The following is a 15,262-nucleotide window of genomic DNA, read 5'->3' as shown; positions in this document are numbered from 1 at the left end:
GACAGGCCCGTGCCTTCCCCACACAGGTGCTGGAGCTCCCATGGGCCTGCATCAGCTGGGCTCTCACGTCCTCCTGTGTCCCCTGCACCGTCCTGCAGTCTAAGAAATGGCCCTCAGCTTGTTCTCCTGCCCTGTCTGGGAGTCCTTGGAACAGGGCTTGGATCTTGTGTTTGGATCTTGTGTCCTGCCCTTTGCAGACCCCCGCCCTGTGACTGAGGCGACCGCAGTGCTCTGGAGGGAGGCTAGTCTCACCATCTCCCCCCCACCCACCCTACCCCCGGGGCCAGTGCTGATTCCAGGCCATTGCCTTTGAGCAGCAGGTACTGACCTGCCCATGCCTGGAGCAGGGTCTCTCGTGGTCACAGCTGAGCTGCAGCTGGCTGCCAGCTTGTAAGGGAAAAGGTCTCCAGGTGCCACATTTGCCTTCCTCGGCTGTCCCCATCAGCAGCACCTCCTTCTCCACCCTCCCCCAACACTCGGGGGTCTTTGTCTGTCTGCCTACAGAGAAGGGTGAACTCTCTGGGGACGGCTGGAAGAGCTGTGACATCAGAAAGTAGATAGACGGGCTGAGAAACAGTAAAGCGGGCACTAGATAAAAATAGCAACTCACAGGATCTCAGGACTGTTTTGTTTCCAGAAACCTGACCTGGTGTCTGTAAAAGTGTTCTTTTCAGGACAATCAGACTGGGTGGTTGGTGGCTCCACTGTCTGCGCCAAGGAGGGGCTGAAACCAGAGAGCTCTTTGTGCAGACGCTGGGTCCTCCAGGGGCAGGGGCAGGGGCAGAAGGGCCCTCGTCCCTTGCCCCTTATCTTGGCATTTACAAACTGCCTCACACCACAAGTTTTCATTTTAATCCTTGGGTTAGAAAAACAAGTTGAGTTTCTAACATTCCTCATGGAATTCAGCACTGACTACCAGAGGCACCCTGTGGCTACCACATCTGTCATGTCCCATGAGTATGTTTTCTGGTTTGTTCTGGTGTTTGTTGTAACCAACCTGGGTCGCCAGTAATGCAGCTGGGAGGGGGCTTAGTACGCTGGGTCTGTGGGGACCCTTCTCTGAGGACAGCTGTTCTGGAATAGCTGAGACTGGAGTCGGGTTTTCAGTTGTCTGCCCACCCCACCCCCACCCCCGGCAGGGATAGGGAGACTATCCCGCTGTTGGCCAGGGCCACAGGGTTTGTAAGAAGGAAGTCATTGTAGAAGAGCCTCCAGAGCTCTGGCCTGGCTGTCGGGGCTGCTGCCCCAGCCGCGCCATTGTGTGCTAAGACTAGACACAGCCTCTCCCCGGAAAGTTCTTAGGCCCTCTGTAAATCAAAGAGCTGGACTTTTGTCAGGGATCTGGAGCCCACAGCCTTGGACGTGTATGTGTGCGAGAGAGAGAGCGCGCGTGTGTGTGTGTGTGTGTGTGTGTGTGTGTGTGTGTGTGTGTGTGTGTGTGTGTGTGTGTCTGGACAGTGGGTCCGGCAGTTCTCAGTGTGTTCTCCAAGGCCCGGGTGGGCTGACATGGAGGACCTGGTGCGTGTGGGTGTGGAGGGTGTGGAGCAGGGTGGAGGCTGCCTGGAGGAGCTCCACTTTCCAGGGTCTCTCCTGTGTGGTGCAGAGGGGAGGCCTGGCATTCTGTCCTTGTCCTTCCCCCAAGTCTCATAAGTTCAGGGAGTTTGAACCTGGATGGAAGGAGGGAAAACCATGCACGTTTTCACAAATTTTCAGCTGACAGTGTGTCCTCCTACCATGAAGGCTGGCCACAGACTGAGCAGCATGGGCCAGGCATCCCCTGTCCCATCACCTGGGGGCACCTCACACCGTCACTTGCGCTTAGCTCTGTGTCACAACTACAGGAGCTGCCAGAGCCCACTTGGATTTATCACCTGGTGCGTTGATGAAGCACAGATACCACTGGGTCTCTGGCCTTTAATGTTCTGACTGCAGTTTGTAGTTTATATCCTTGTGCATCCGTGTGTCTTGCTTTACATGTTTAAACGTCATTCCATGAGGGGCTGTGGCCAGAGGATCTGGACGGAAGCCGAGTCTGGGCGAGGAGCTGCCCCGCAGGAAGCTCCGCAGCGGGTCGGGGCGGCCGCTCTCCCTGTCCTCCAGGAGCTCACGTGTGCCTGCCTGTGAGCGCCTCGACGACAGAGCCGGCGCCCGTCCCAGTGTCTGCGTCGCCGGGACCCACGGAGCCACCAGCGCAGCTCACGGGAGACAGCTGTGTTTTACAGCAGCTCGGTGGCTTATCAGAGCAGCAACTTCTGGAACTGTTGGTGTGGGCGAGTCTTCTGGAATTACTTGTATTAGTCGGGATATCTTGAGCCAAAGGGAAGAGGGAATTGTATTGTCCTTCCTTCTGTGCAAGGAGGGAGTAACTAAGTATCATGCGTTGAGACGAACATTTTGTCAGGGCAGGGGAGAGGTTGAAGACTTTAACGGTTGCATCTCTACGTTTGTGTGATGACGACACATCTGTGTATTTCTGAGCATTGAGAAGACCCCATCGATCTTATGTTCTTGGAGCTGTGGAATCAGCGTAAGGACCCCACGTGTGGCCTTGGCTGGTCTGCAGAGGTTGTCATTGGAGGAGACTTGGTAGGGGCACATGGGTGTCCTGTTACCTCCCGACAGCGTGTGCTTCTATGATTGTCTCAAAGGATAAAGCTTAATTTAAAAAAACACTTCTTCTTTGCTTTTCATTGTTTCTCAGAAAAAGTAATATGCTACTGTGAGTTACATTTTTGAATTTTCATAATTGGGGTACAAGTCTGATTAAGGCTTAGTCTCTAGCTGGACCAAATCTGGGAAGGACTTGGCGGTCGGACGTGGGACTGGCTGAGGACTCCTGGGTTGGGCTGGCGCGAGGTGGGAGGGGGAGGCGCTTGCAGGTGGCGAGCAAGCTCCCTGCTTCTCTGGACCTGGGTCTGTCATCCTTGCACGAGTGGTTAGGACGACAGCTCTGGAGTCAGTGAGTCACCAGTTACCCAGGTGACTTACAGGGATGACCAGGTGCCACTCAGCCTGCCCAGGGCTCTGGTCCTGCCCCCATCTGAGGTGCTGTCAGCACAGTTGAATACAGACAATGCTCACAGTGTTGGTGGTGGTTTGTGAACAGAGGCCTGTGGATTAAGGGCTGGTCACTCTGCCCGAGGGGCCTCAAGGCACAGCCTGTGGGGGCGGGGGGAAACCAGGGCCTGGGCTGTCCCATCTGTGGCCAAGTCACCGAGTCTTTGGGATTCTGTTCTCACCTGTCATCAGGATAGGGCTGGGGGCCTGTTGTGCTTCCTGCCACCCCTCCTGGGGGATGGGGCTGCAGGACCCCAGCCTCTGCAGCGGCTACTCTGTGTCCCTCTAGTGGACGTCGGGACTTCTGCTCCCCACAGCCCACGCTTTCCTCCTTACACAGCCAGCCTCCACCTGTGGAAGGCCATGCTCCACAGCACATTGACGCCCCAGGCGCCCTACTACATGGTGATTCTCAGTGCGCACCTTTTCTAGTCTAATAACTCTGTAGGGTGGGCTTATGGGTTCAGGGACCAGCTGGGCAGGATGTGTCCTGCGCAGCTGGACCTACTGTTGGGGCTTCAGTCCCTCCGCTGCCAGGCGAAGCCAGTCGTGCTTTGGGACCCACAGAAGCTGCATCCTGGGGGTGGGTGACAACTCCCTGGTGTCCTGGCTCCAGCCTGGACCCTTTGTCAAAACAGCACTGGGTGGCCATGAGTGGGTTATTCAGAGGCATCCACAAGACATCAGCTTGTTTTCTGCCCTAGCTGAGTGTACTGTGACATCAGTTCTGTGAGCTTAGTTCTGCCAAGATGAGACGAAGGTATGAGAGCAGTCCGCTCTGCCCTCCCTCGCTCAGTAAGAGCCTCTCTGCCTTTCCTCCCCAGGGCCCCAGCTCTGACATGTCAGAACCTTGCAAATGGTTTGATTTCCCCTGAGAACTTGGAGAGAGAGTCCTGGCCTCTGCTCAGCCCTGGGGACCTCAGGAAAGCAAGACGCCCAGGGGTCCTGCAGTCCCCCAGAAGGACTGGGTGCTCCCTACCTGGCTACAGCCCCTTGTGTGCACATGTCCTGCTGTGTGCCCCTGCTGGGCCGAGGGCCCCTGGGCCCCAGTGTGGCTGAGGGTCCTTGTGGCTCTCTGAGGACCCTCCTCTCTGAGACACGTGCTTCCCTGGGGAGTATGGAGCTTGGGCTGTGACCACTGCCCTGTTGGTGGTGCTGGCAGCCAGCCAAAAGGGAGACTTGATTTTAAAGAAGCTGTTTCTATGAGTTCCATGCCTAATACAAGACATGGCCCCTGTTGGACCTTCAGGAAACCCTGGGAGAAGCAGGTGGACCCTGCAGGCCCCTTTGGATCTACCTTCCCTGTGGGGCTGCCTGGGTCTCCCCCACCAGTGACCACCCCAGGCCAGTGTCCGTGGCCCGTGTTTGAATCCCTGCTGCTGCCTCAGCCACAGCCCCATCCTCACCTCCCAGCCTCCTTCCCCCAGGGCTGTGTAGGTGCTGGGAAATGTGGGCTTCCTTCCTGGAGGGAATGCCAGGGGTTCCTCGGGGAGTGGTCAGAGCCCTCTCTTGTGTGAGCAGGCCCCTCAGCCTTGGGGGCAGCAGCCACACCCCTGGGGCTGGGGCCCGGGCACTATGTTTGGGGTGCTGCCGGCATGGACAGGGCTAGTACTGCCGGAGTGTTTGGGGGTACCAAAAGGTCATACCAGGTGGCCCTCACGGTGGGGGGAGGCAGGTGCTTTCCCCCCCCCTGTCTCTCCCCCATCTGCTGGGCTCCCTCAAGGCAGCGCCGTGGACCCACAGGCCCTCCGCTGGGACCCTGACCGCTCAGCTGGAGTTTGGCCCAGGGGGCTGATGCAGCCTGTGTGGCCAATAGCAGCAGAGGCTGGGCCTGCACTGGGGTTTTGCTTCTTTTTTTGGCCAGACTTTACACGGTGCCGACTCAGTCACCTGGCCAGCCGGCAGCCTGGTACAGGCCAGACTCCCTGGCGGTGTCTTTGCCATCCTCACCCTCGACCTCCTCGTTAGCTCAGCAAACCCACCTGGACAAAACCAGACTCTCAGGCCCAGCCTTGCTGCTGCCTCTCCCTGCCCGGCCCCTCCTGTGGCCGCTCTGGAAGCCCCTGTGTGGTCTGCGTCCTATTTCTTGTCAGGCAGCCCTACCTTGTGGTGAGGCTGCCAGGAGCTGTCCGGGCACAACCCCTGAAGTTCCCTTTGCTGTAAGTTCTGGCTCTTTCTAAAAAGGGGTGGGGGAGCTGGAGAGAGCAGCTCTTTTGTTTTAGAGAGTTCAGGAAGGATCCCATGTAGAGTGGGAACACAGATGTCATCTGGGGGTTGGCATTTTATGAGGGGACCTGCTGGGGGGAGGGGGAGCCCTTGCTTTGCTGCTTTTTCTGGGAGTGGGATTGCAGGTGGGGGTGGGATGTATGGGGGGCGGGATTGCAAGTGGGGTGGGATGTGCGGGTGGGGTAGGATTGCAGGTGGGGGCGGGATTGCAGGTGGGGTAACAGGCCTGATCCCACCCTACACGTTTCCTGGCAGCTCCTGGCCTGGCTCAGAGTAAACACGGACGTTCTGGCCTTTTCCAGGAAAGGTGAAGCATGTAGACAGCAGCTGAGGTCACCACGGCAGCCCCCCCACCCACCGGAATGGCCTGGCTGCCACTTGGCCCCTGTTGGCGCCCTCCAGCCTTGTGGTGCCTAATGTTGATTTGTGGGGGGACCTCTGCTTCCCAGACAGGGTGTGGCTGGGGAGGACACTGCAACAGGGAGTGAGCAAGGCAAGAGCCCCAGGCAGAGTGGTCATTTCCCTCCCTCCGGGGTCTTCACTGAGAGGATCCTGTAGAAGCAAGGAAAAGGGGCTGCCCCAGCGGGTCCTGGGCACCCGGGTGCTCACACACAGCCCGCCTGGGCCTTCCCGCGTTGGCGGGGCGGGTAGTGAGGCGTCCGTAGAGCCTGGAGGCTGTGGCACAGGGAGGGGAAGGGGAGGTGTCTGCAGTCAGTTAACCTTGACAAACACTGGGTTGAGCAAAGTTAAACTTCAGTTTTCTCCGCAGAACTGGCTGTCCTCGTCTGAGCCATCCCCTGCACTGCTGCTCGGTCTTGGCCAGTGTGCGGTCTGTGGGGGCCGGGGCAGACAGAGCCTTCAGCCGCCGTCGGTGGGGTGCGGTGAAGCCCTGAGCAGCGCACCCTTCGGAGAACCTTCATCTGGCCCAGAAGCCTAACGGGGAGGGTGTCCCTTGACTTTCAGGGGGGAGCAGTGTGCACAGCGGTGCAGGACTCGGACCCCGAGCTATCCCCGGAGGAGAAGAGGATCCTGGAGAGGAAGCGGAAGAAGGAGCGGAAGAAGGAAGAGAGGCAGCGTCTGCGGGAGGCAGCAGTCACCACACAGAACCTGCCGGCCAGGCACTCAGGGGCGGAGCTGGCCCTGGCCTACCTGTGCGGGTGAGAACCGCTGGGCATCGGGCTATGCCCCCCTTCCCAGGTTTACCTCTGCTGTGACGGGAGTGTTTACACCACAGAAGTCAGAACATGCAACGGGTGGGGACTGGTGGGGAAGCCACGGCTTCAGCATCATGCCCTGTGAGGAAGGTTCTAGAGCAGGAGGGCATTGGTGTCTGCACCAGGCCTACGCTGCTGCTGCTGCTGTGTTCTAAGCAGCTGAGGGTCTCCAGGTCCTTTAAGAAGCAGTAGCAGAGCCATCGGTGCAAGAATAGGGACTTCAATTGGGCATGGTAACCCGTGGTCTGGCCAGGGTGCCCACCTCAGGGTCCAGCCCACCCAGACCAACTGGCCGGCTCTGAGGGGGCCTGGGCCTGGGGGTGCTGGGCAGAGGCCTGTGTGGGGTGAGTTTGAAGCCGGGGGACTTGAGGAGTCACGGGGGGAGGTGGATTCCGGGTCCTGTGCAGCTACCTGGTGCCCAGGAGAGCAGCCGTGAGCCCTCTGAGCTAACAGACCAGGAGAGGGGACCCAGCCAGAGCCGGGCAGAGGCTGGCTCAAGTGCCAAATAATTAGCTGACGGTTTTATAAGAATCTTTAAAGATTCGTGGAAAAAGGAGGTCACTGTGAAATTGCAGATTTGTTTACAAAGAAACATTTCTAGGGAAGTAGAGTCATGTGTTCCAACGGGACATACCAGGAAATGGGTACTTTTTCCAAAGCACCACCGACCGGTACTAAAATGCCGACCTTGGGCTGTCCCACTTGGGCATTTTTTTTTTTTTTTGGTAACAGCTTTATTGAGATAAAATTCACATACCATAAAATTCACTCATATAAAGTGTACAATTCCATGGTTTTTAGCATATTCACAGAGTTGTACAACCATCACCACAACCAAATTTAGAACGTTTTCGTCACCTCAGAAAGGAGCCCCGTGCCCTTCAGCTGTCAGCACTCCCCGTTCCCTCTGCCACACCGCGGCCCCAGCACCCGTGCGTCTGCTTTCTGCCTGTGGGCATCTGCCTGTTCTGGACATTTTAGTTAAATGGAAACGTACAACATGTGATCTTTTGCTTCTGGCTTCTTTCACTTTGCATAATGTTTCCAAGGTTCAGCCAAGTTGTATCGCGTGCTAGGACTGTGTTCCTTTTTGTGGCCGAATAATGTTCCATTGTATGGATGTGCCATATTTTATTTATCCATTTGTTGGCTGATGGAGACTTTCTGAGTAGTGTGAATAGAGTTGCTATGTACGTGTGTACAAGTCTTGCGTGCACATATGTTTTTACTTCTCTTGGGCACATACCTAGGAGCAGAATTGCTGGGTCGTTTGCTAACTCTGTTTAAATCACGCGAGGAACTGCATACTTTTCCATAGCAGCTGCACCATTTTACATTCCTGCCGGCAGAGGGTTCTCCACACCATGCGGACACTCGTTATCTTCTGACATTTTTATTATGACTGTGCTAGTGGCTGTGTTGCTGTGGTTTTGATTTGCAGTCTTGTGCAGATTTAAGTCCCCAGTTCGGAGAGTCCAGTAGGCAGCTGGGCCCCCCTCTTTGGCTCCTCCCTGAGTTTGTGAATGGACTTGGGGTGCCGCCACCCCACAATAGTGGGGGGCACACAGCTGAAAGCGTGCCACTGGACATGTGCAGCACATGAGTGGTACACCAGGAGCCCCCTGGGAAGGGCCAGGGTGCCCCGAGCTGGGAGGACGGTTTCATCTAGAAGTTGGCCTGTTGGCTGGCGCGAGGCTCCTGAGCTCTCTCTGCCCTCTGGCTTCACCTCCCACCTCCGTTGCCTTCTCTGAGCTGGAGACTGATGGCCTGTGCTGGGCCCCTGGACTCTGTTGTATTATGAGCCCCATCTGGACCCCGTCTTTAAGGACTTGGGCTGCTGGGGGGTGCAGGGCCCTTTGGGCCTTCCCTGTGCTCGTTGGCTTCTAGGCGGTTAGCAGAGGCTGGCCTGGTCTGGGTTAGGACGGAGCGTGGCCACACCTGGAACCAGCATCCATCAGGAAGGGTCTGCCCTGCCCTGACACACCCCGTGGATGCCCTAACCGAGGATTGGGGCCTTCCCATCTCTTCCTAGAGCCCTCGGATGCCCTGAAGGTAGCTGGAGGAGACTCACAGAGGGCAGGGAGGGGTGCGGCCGACCAGGCCTCTGCAGGAGAAGCAGCCTGGGTCCAGGTTAGGGGTGGGCGCACCTGCCTGGCATGGGTTTTCAGAGTCAGAGAGCTCCCACTGGCAGAAAGCTTTGGGCCAACTTGTGACAGGAGTCCATGAGGAACAGGCAGCATCGTCGTTGATACTGTTGTTTCCAGAGTATTCCTGGGGCAGAAGCAAAACAAGCCGTCTGGAGCCGTCAGGGTTGGGGCTAGGGCATCTACGCCTGTGGAGCGCTCGGCTGCAGTCTCGGTCTGCGACTTCCACCTCCAAGGGGCTTTAGCACCAGCTCCTGAGGGCAGGAACATTCTGGAAGACACTCAGGTGGCAGTGTTGGACTCAGACTAGAGAATGACATGGGATGGGAGAGGAAGGTTGGTCAGAGGCCCACGGGGGGATGTGTTAGAAAATAGTTTTCTCCAAAGGTGCTATTTTCATGACACAGCCCCACTGTGAAGGGTGGGGGTGGGGAGAATCCGCAGCCCCGGTCAGGGCAAGGCCCTGACTCCCAGGTCAGCTCACCCAGAACCCGGCGGGGCCAGGGCAGCTGGTACCCGCCTCTGAGAAGACCAGGCTTCCCCCCACGCCCATCTCTAGGCCATAGGCACCCATGGGGTGTGACCTGGTCCTCATGGTTTCTCCCATTCTCTTTGGACCCCCAACCCCTCCCCCCTCCCCACCTGTGTGGATCCTGGAATCCACCCCGGCCTCCCGCATGGCCTCCCTGTGAGCCTGCTCTGCAGCCCCCTCCGAGCTCCGTCTGCTCCAGGGTGGGCCACAGGTGCTGCTGCGCAGCTCACTGCCCTGGGTCCCAGCACTCTGCCGGGGGCTCCTCCAACCTGCTCCCCACTGCCTGGACCCCCCTCCCCCCAACCCCGGCCTGCGCCGCCCCATTGTGCTCACACTGCTCCCTACGGGTCAGGACGAGGCGTTTAGCAGAAGGCCTCCGTGTGCAAGTGCACCTGTGTGGTCTGCGCAGAACAGGCGGAGCCGAGGGTGGGGGGCTGTGTCCAGTGGGGCGGGCTTTCGGTTGGGGAAGACAAGGGTTGTCACACAGCACAACGGTGTGAATGTGCCTAGTGCCCCTGAGCTGTGACTTAGGAACGGGGAGAGTGGGGAGTTTTCTGTGAAGTGTATGTTATCCCAGTAGAATAATCCACAGGCCTTGGCGCTGGTTGGACACGTGTGTGAATGTGTGTGTGTACGTGTGTGCACATGTCCTCTCGGCCTGCAGAAGAGAAGCTCAGGGAGCTGATGTACCACCTGTGGCTGAGCACATGGGGCTGGAGCGTCCCCGTTTCTTGGCTGAAGAGGACCTACGGTCCCAGCACGGGCACATGCCCTGGGCTCTGTGCTGCCTTCTGCCCAGGAGAACCTGGCTGGTGCAGGCTCCCGGTGCTGCCCTGAGAGACGTACTTCTCCCAGGGGATGGTGATGTCCGTGGCATGAGACCACTGCATCCCAAGCTTGCTTGGGCTGTCCTGCTGCTCCTGGTCCTCTGCAGCTGCCACAAAGCACTGCTGGGAGGTCACTGTAGCCAGAGGCTCCCTTGGGGGCCACAGGTGTGAAGCCTGGAGCCTGGGTTGTGGCCAGGTCTAGGCTGGACTGAGGAGCAGGTGGACTAAAAAGCCTGGCGGGCGGCCACAGAGCTGTGGACTGGGCCGTCCAGCAGGATGCAGACGGAGCTTGATGGGGCCTGTCACCGTCCCTACCTGCATCCTTGCTCTGGGCCTGGCTGTTCTGCCCAGGTGCCCAGGGCAGGCAGGATTAAGGACAGCTGGGCCCACTGCCCCCACTTTCTCCCGACAGCCAGCCCTTGGCGTAGACCCCATCCATACAACGGGGTGAGGGGCAGGGCCTGGCCTCTTGGCAGTGGGGGAGGGACCTGGCCCACTCCATGTGTGGCGCACACAGATCCTTGGTCTTCACCCTGAGGCCACTGCCCTGGCCCGTTGCTGAGAATCCTCCAAGGATCCCCCAAGGACATCGTCAGCGTCTGACCAGGAGTCTGCCCTGCCCGTGGCTGCATTTATCTCCAGGACCTTCTCTCTGGCACTGACCTGCACACTGGGAGACCTAGGGTCATAGGTTGCTATGGGGCCCAGGTCCCGGGCGACTGTGCCGACCGTGGAGGTTGGGCCTGAGCAGCCCCCACCCAGGGTCGCTCGAGAGACGTTGCTTTGGGTGCTTGCCTTACTGTCCCTCCCTCCCACCTGACACCTCTGCCCACCAGGCAGACCCGCAGCCTCTCCGCCAGGTGCAGTCCGCAGAGACCACACAGTAATCTGCGCAGGGAGTTTACTGCACACGAGGGCGACATGCAGGTGCAGGGACAGCCCCCCGGGCTGGGACACACTCCAGCACCAGGCCCAGGGCCTGGCTTCCCTACACAGACCCGCCTGGACACGGAGAGACTGAGCAGGTGCATGGCCACAGATCCCTGGGCACCCCCGCTGTCAGGCTCTGCCATAGCACGTGACACTTAGAATGTTCACACCAGGGTAAAGTCATGGGGTTGTAGGGCTGGAAGATGGCCCTATGCCATCCAGTCCTCAACTGGTCCTGTCACAGCTGCGGATGCCCAGATAGGCCGAGGGACCTCACAGTGTGTGTGCAGAGGTGACACGTCCCCTGCCTGAGAAACCTGACTCTGCTCTGTTGCTGCCCTCAGCAGGTGCCCTCTTCACCTTGGGCAGGGGACAGTCTCCATATAACACCCACAGCCTTGGTGTTCAGCACCTGGGGGTGAGGGGCTCCTTCCCCAGGGAAGAGGCCGCCCAGCTCATTCAGCGAGGCCGGGTGTGCGGTTCCTTCATCCGCACCCTGAGCTGCTTGTCTTGGTTTCCCAGGTGGGCCCAGAAGCGCAAGGATTGGAGGTTCCAGAAGACGCGGCAGACATGGCTCCTGCTGAACATGTACGACAGTGACAAGGTGTGTGCATGTTGGGCCTGACAGCAGAGGCCGCAGCCGAGAAGGACTGTCCTGAGGGCCCCGTGGGGGGAGGTGGAGCAGTGTCTGCCTCCAGCAGAGCCGCTATGGCAAAGACAGGCCCAGCTCACGGAGCGACCTGCCCCCACGTATGCCCGCGTGTGGGCATGTGCCACCTGTGTCCAGCAGCACTTTTCAGGGCAGTATATGAGATCTGGCTTCACAGGATGAGAGAAGATAGAATTTAGCAACAAAACTCGACATCTGGGAGGGGCTGGAATCTCCCGTGTCTGTTCCAAGGCTGCACGGCCCACGGTTCCACGGTTCCCACGGGGCAGCCACGGCTCTTCCTGCCACCACAGCTCTCCTGAGTCTCAGTCTCGTGAGATGCCAGGCTTGTCGGTGCCATGTGTGTGTGTGTTGGTGGGTGGGTGCAGTCTCTCCTGCTGTGCCTGTGTCTGCAGACACACCCGGGGGGCTGCCCACGTCCCCAGCACGTCGCAGCAGGACACACCAGCCTCAGACCCACTCTCTTTTCGGTTTGCTCTCCCTGAGTTGGTTTCAAGGGCAAGGAACACAAAATAGCTAAGCTGTCATAAAGTAGAAGAACAAAGTCAGCATACGTAGTGCACGTACACTTCTTAACTGCAAAGCCACAGCGATCAAGACAGCGTGGCACAAGCTGGAAGACAGCAGGACAGGCAGAGGGCGCTTTGGGCTGGCTGGTCCCCTTGTGGGTCCAGGGGGTGAAGCCAGAGGTACCAGCTGCCCTGCCGGGTGCCCCGAGGCCTGTGCTGCCTGGGCCCCTGGCCGACTCTTGTCTCCTCCCTGCCAGGTGCCCAACGAGCACTTCCCCAGCCTGCTGGCCTACCTGGAGGGACTGCAGGGCAGGGCCCGCGAGCTGACGGTGCAGAAGGCTGAAGCCCTGATGCTTGAGCTGGACGAGGCAGGCGCCGGAGGCCCAGACCCGCTCCTGCTGGCGAAGGCCCAGCGCATCCGGCAGGTGCTGCAGCTGCTCTCCTAATGGGGCAGGTGGTGTGACGGGGCCCCGCCCCAGCTCAGGGCCGTCCTTGGACCACGCAGGATGCAGCCGACCACCTCCTCCTGGCAGTGGAGGCCTGGGCCTTCCAGCTCCACAGACCCACGACGGACCCTCCCCACCTACCCTGCTTGGCCAGAGACTGTATATGATAACAGGTTTTGCTACCTGTAGAGGAGAAGGTGGTTGCTCTGAAGTGACTCAGACACATTGGTGCCTGAACATGGCCCTCAAGCCATAGGGGGCTGGTCTTTTGCTTTTGAGGGAAATGTCTATTTTTCTACTAGAGATGGGTGACGGATGTTTTAGAAACTGGGCAGAGCTGGCTGTGGTCCTGACGTTCCACTGGGTGGCCCAGCGTGGGCCGTTTGTTCCTGGTCCCTGCCTGCGTCATGGCAGGTCGAGCTGTGGCATGTCCACCTCTCCCTGGACGGTGCCTGGCCTCGCTGCCTGGTCACAGGAGAGCCCTGTCTGGGCTTTGGGGTCAGACCGCGTACCTGCGTGCACGGACGGACTCTGCTGGCTGTATTTTCAATAAAAACAAGCGTACCTTGGGCCGTGGCTCTTGTTCTGTGGACTGTCAGGTGCTTTTCCTCGATGCACTCAGGGTGGCATCCGGGGTGTTGTCACTCGTCCTCCAGCCTGCCATTTCCAGGTGTCGGCAGTGACCGTCCCGGCTAGGAAACATGCTAACTGCACAAAAACAGGACATCCTCTTCCTGTTCCCAACAAAACTGAGTGATCCGAGATGCGCTGTCACGGTTGGGCTGGCCGTCAGGGAGGGCCACAGTGACCACGGAGCTCTAGGCCACGGTTGGGGGTGCTGACCAGGGCCGAGGGGGAGGTGTGGGCTGTGTGCTCTGGGACAGCCCCAGGGAGGGCTGAGGCCTGGGCCGGGCTGGCGGCTCTGAGTCTCCTTCATGAAGCAGGACGTTCAGGCTGCTGGTGGCGCATCTGTGTGGCAGCTTTCAGCAGCTCCGCCTGGTCTTCGCCACTCCTGCCACACAAGGCAGAGCCTCCTTCCTTCCCCTTGAACCTGGGTCAGCCTCCAGCCTGGTGAGGTGCAAGTGGCCCTGGAGGTGGGGGGGAGAGGGATACACCCAGGACCTGCCACAGTGTTGGGAGAAGCTCCGGCACGTGCGGATGCCGCCTGTGGGGGCCCTGCCTTTGACCACCCTGGCCATCGCCGAGCTGAGCTGTCCCCACCGAGCCTCGCTCCACAGGAGCAGTGTTTCTGGGCACGAGTGCTGGGGGGTGGACGGGGCAGCACACACTGGAGCTGCCGCACGGTGCCGGTCACGACCCAGTGAGGCATGTGCTTAGGACCCTTGTTCTGGGCGAAGGGGCTTGGGCCTCCTGGAGCCATCCCCAGCCTGGCTGGGCTTCCCTGGCCATGGCCCTCTGGGATTTATCGCCTCAGTGGTGTCCCCAGCCAGGGTTGTGACCCTCAGGTGTCTGCTGTCACATCTGCCCATGGCAAGAGCAGGATGTGACCCGAGCCCAGGTCGGTCCTTTTCCGTCCGGTCACCTGTAACCACAGACCCTCAGACTCTTGGGGCTGGAAGGGACCTTAAGGGTCATATCCCCCAAGTCTCATCTGCACCCCACCTGGCTGTGGCCCCCCCCACCCACACCCACACCCATGTCCTGCTCTGTGTGTCACGACTGGCTGGGGTGGCCGCTGGAGATGGCAGATGAGGAGTCCAGGTGAGACCACAGGCAGGAGGGCACCTGGCACAGCACGAACCTGCAGCTGAGTGAGGTGGCACCTTCAGTCCAGGGTCCCAGCATCACAGCCCCGAAGGGAGGCCGCTGCAGAACAGAAGGTGCTCATGAGGCAGAGCCACCAAGGATGGCCTCAGGCAGTCGAGAGTCAGGGCACCTAATTGTTCCTAAGCCTTGAGGCATCTTAAATAAATACACCAAGAAATTTGCATGGAGCTGCAGGTGAAAAAAAAAGAAAGAGGTAGCGACAGAAGATCTGCAAAATACAAAGAAGGAGCAGATAGTTTTCAAGGAATCAGGGTTGATGGATCAAGAACCATGGCTCTAGGTTTCCTGCCAGCCAAGTCAAAAAGAGAAATGTAATGGGTACCAAGTCCTCATCGTGGGTTAATGGGAAAAGTCACTTCAGCACAAACATGTTCCCCCCTCAGGTGGTCATGAGGTGCCAGTCTCAACAGCAGCTCCCTGGTGGAGGTACAGAGGGTGGTGACATGGAGATGTCACCTAGGACAGGCTGGCTGTTGAGGCCTAACTTGAACCAAGTGCAGAGGACCAAGCCATTCCCCAGAAATGGCACTCCCTGGTGAGACCCCAGGGGCAGCCCATGTGGGACCCTCTGAGCCCAGGGGTGTGCATGTGCCTGGGAAGAGCTGTGAGTCTCTGCTTCATCCACGTGTGCGCCGATGACTCCGGCCTGCAAAATTGCTGATGGTGGCTGCTGTTATCCCCTTCCAAAGCCCCCGAGACTGGAAACAACCCAGTGTCCATCAGTAGGTGGATGGATAAACAGTGAGGGCTACTCGGCATCCAAGAGGGAGAGCTGCTGGACGCATGCGGCCACGTGGAGGGTCTAAAGTGGTGCTGCTGAGCCAGAGGCCAGACAGGTGGGGATGTACCGTGCGGGTCCAAAGGTGGCAGGAGACCCATGATGGCTGGAAACACATTGGAACATGGGTCAGAATCGGCA

The 15,262-nt window shown here is 58.9% G+C and overlaps 1 protein-coding gene across 2 annotated transcripts in view; it reads left to right on the top strand.

Moving 5' to 3' along the window:
- C2H7orf50 (chromosome 2 C7orf50 homolog) overlaps nt 1-13,125 on the top strand; it is a 120,100-nt gene extending 106,975 nt beyond the window's left edge. For both annotated transcript variants that reach the window (XM_045542946.1, XM_045542947.1), the window contains 3 exons: nt 6,247-6,440; nt 11,453-11,534; nt 12,367-13,125. In XM_045542946.1, the coding sequence (XP_045398902.1) occupies nt 6,247-6,440; nt 11,453-11,534; nt 12,367-12,555 (465 nt within the window). In that variant the 3' untranslated portion in view covers nt 12,556-13,125. The remainder of the gene's footprint in view (nt 1-6,246; nt 6,441-11,452; nt 11,535-12,366) is intronic.
- Nucleotides 13,126-15,262: the final 2,137 nt, after the last annotated feature.

Source organism: Lemur catta, chromosome 2 (assembly GCF_020740605.2).
Source record: "Lemur catta isolate mLemCat1 chromosome 2, mLemCat1.pri, whole genome shotgun sequence".
Taxonomy (NCBI): domain Eukaryota; kingdom Metazoa; phylum Chordata; class Mammalia; order Primates; family Lemuridae; genus Lemur; species Lemur catta.
The sequence above is the reverse complement of the archived record's forward strand: the minus strand, read 5'-3'. Positions and strand labels throughout refer to the sequence as shown.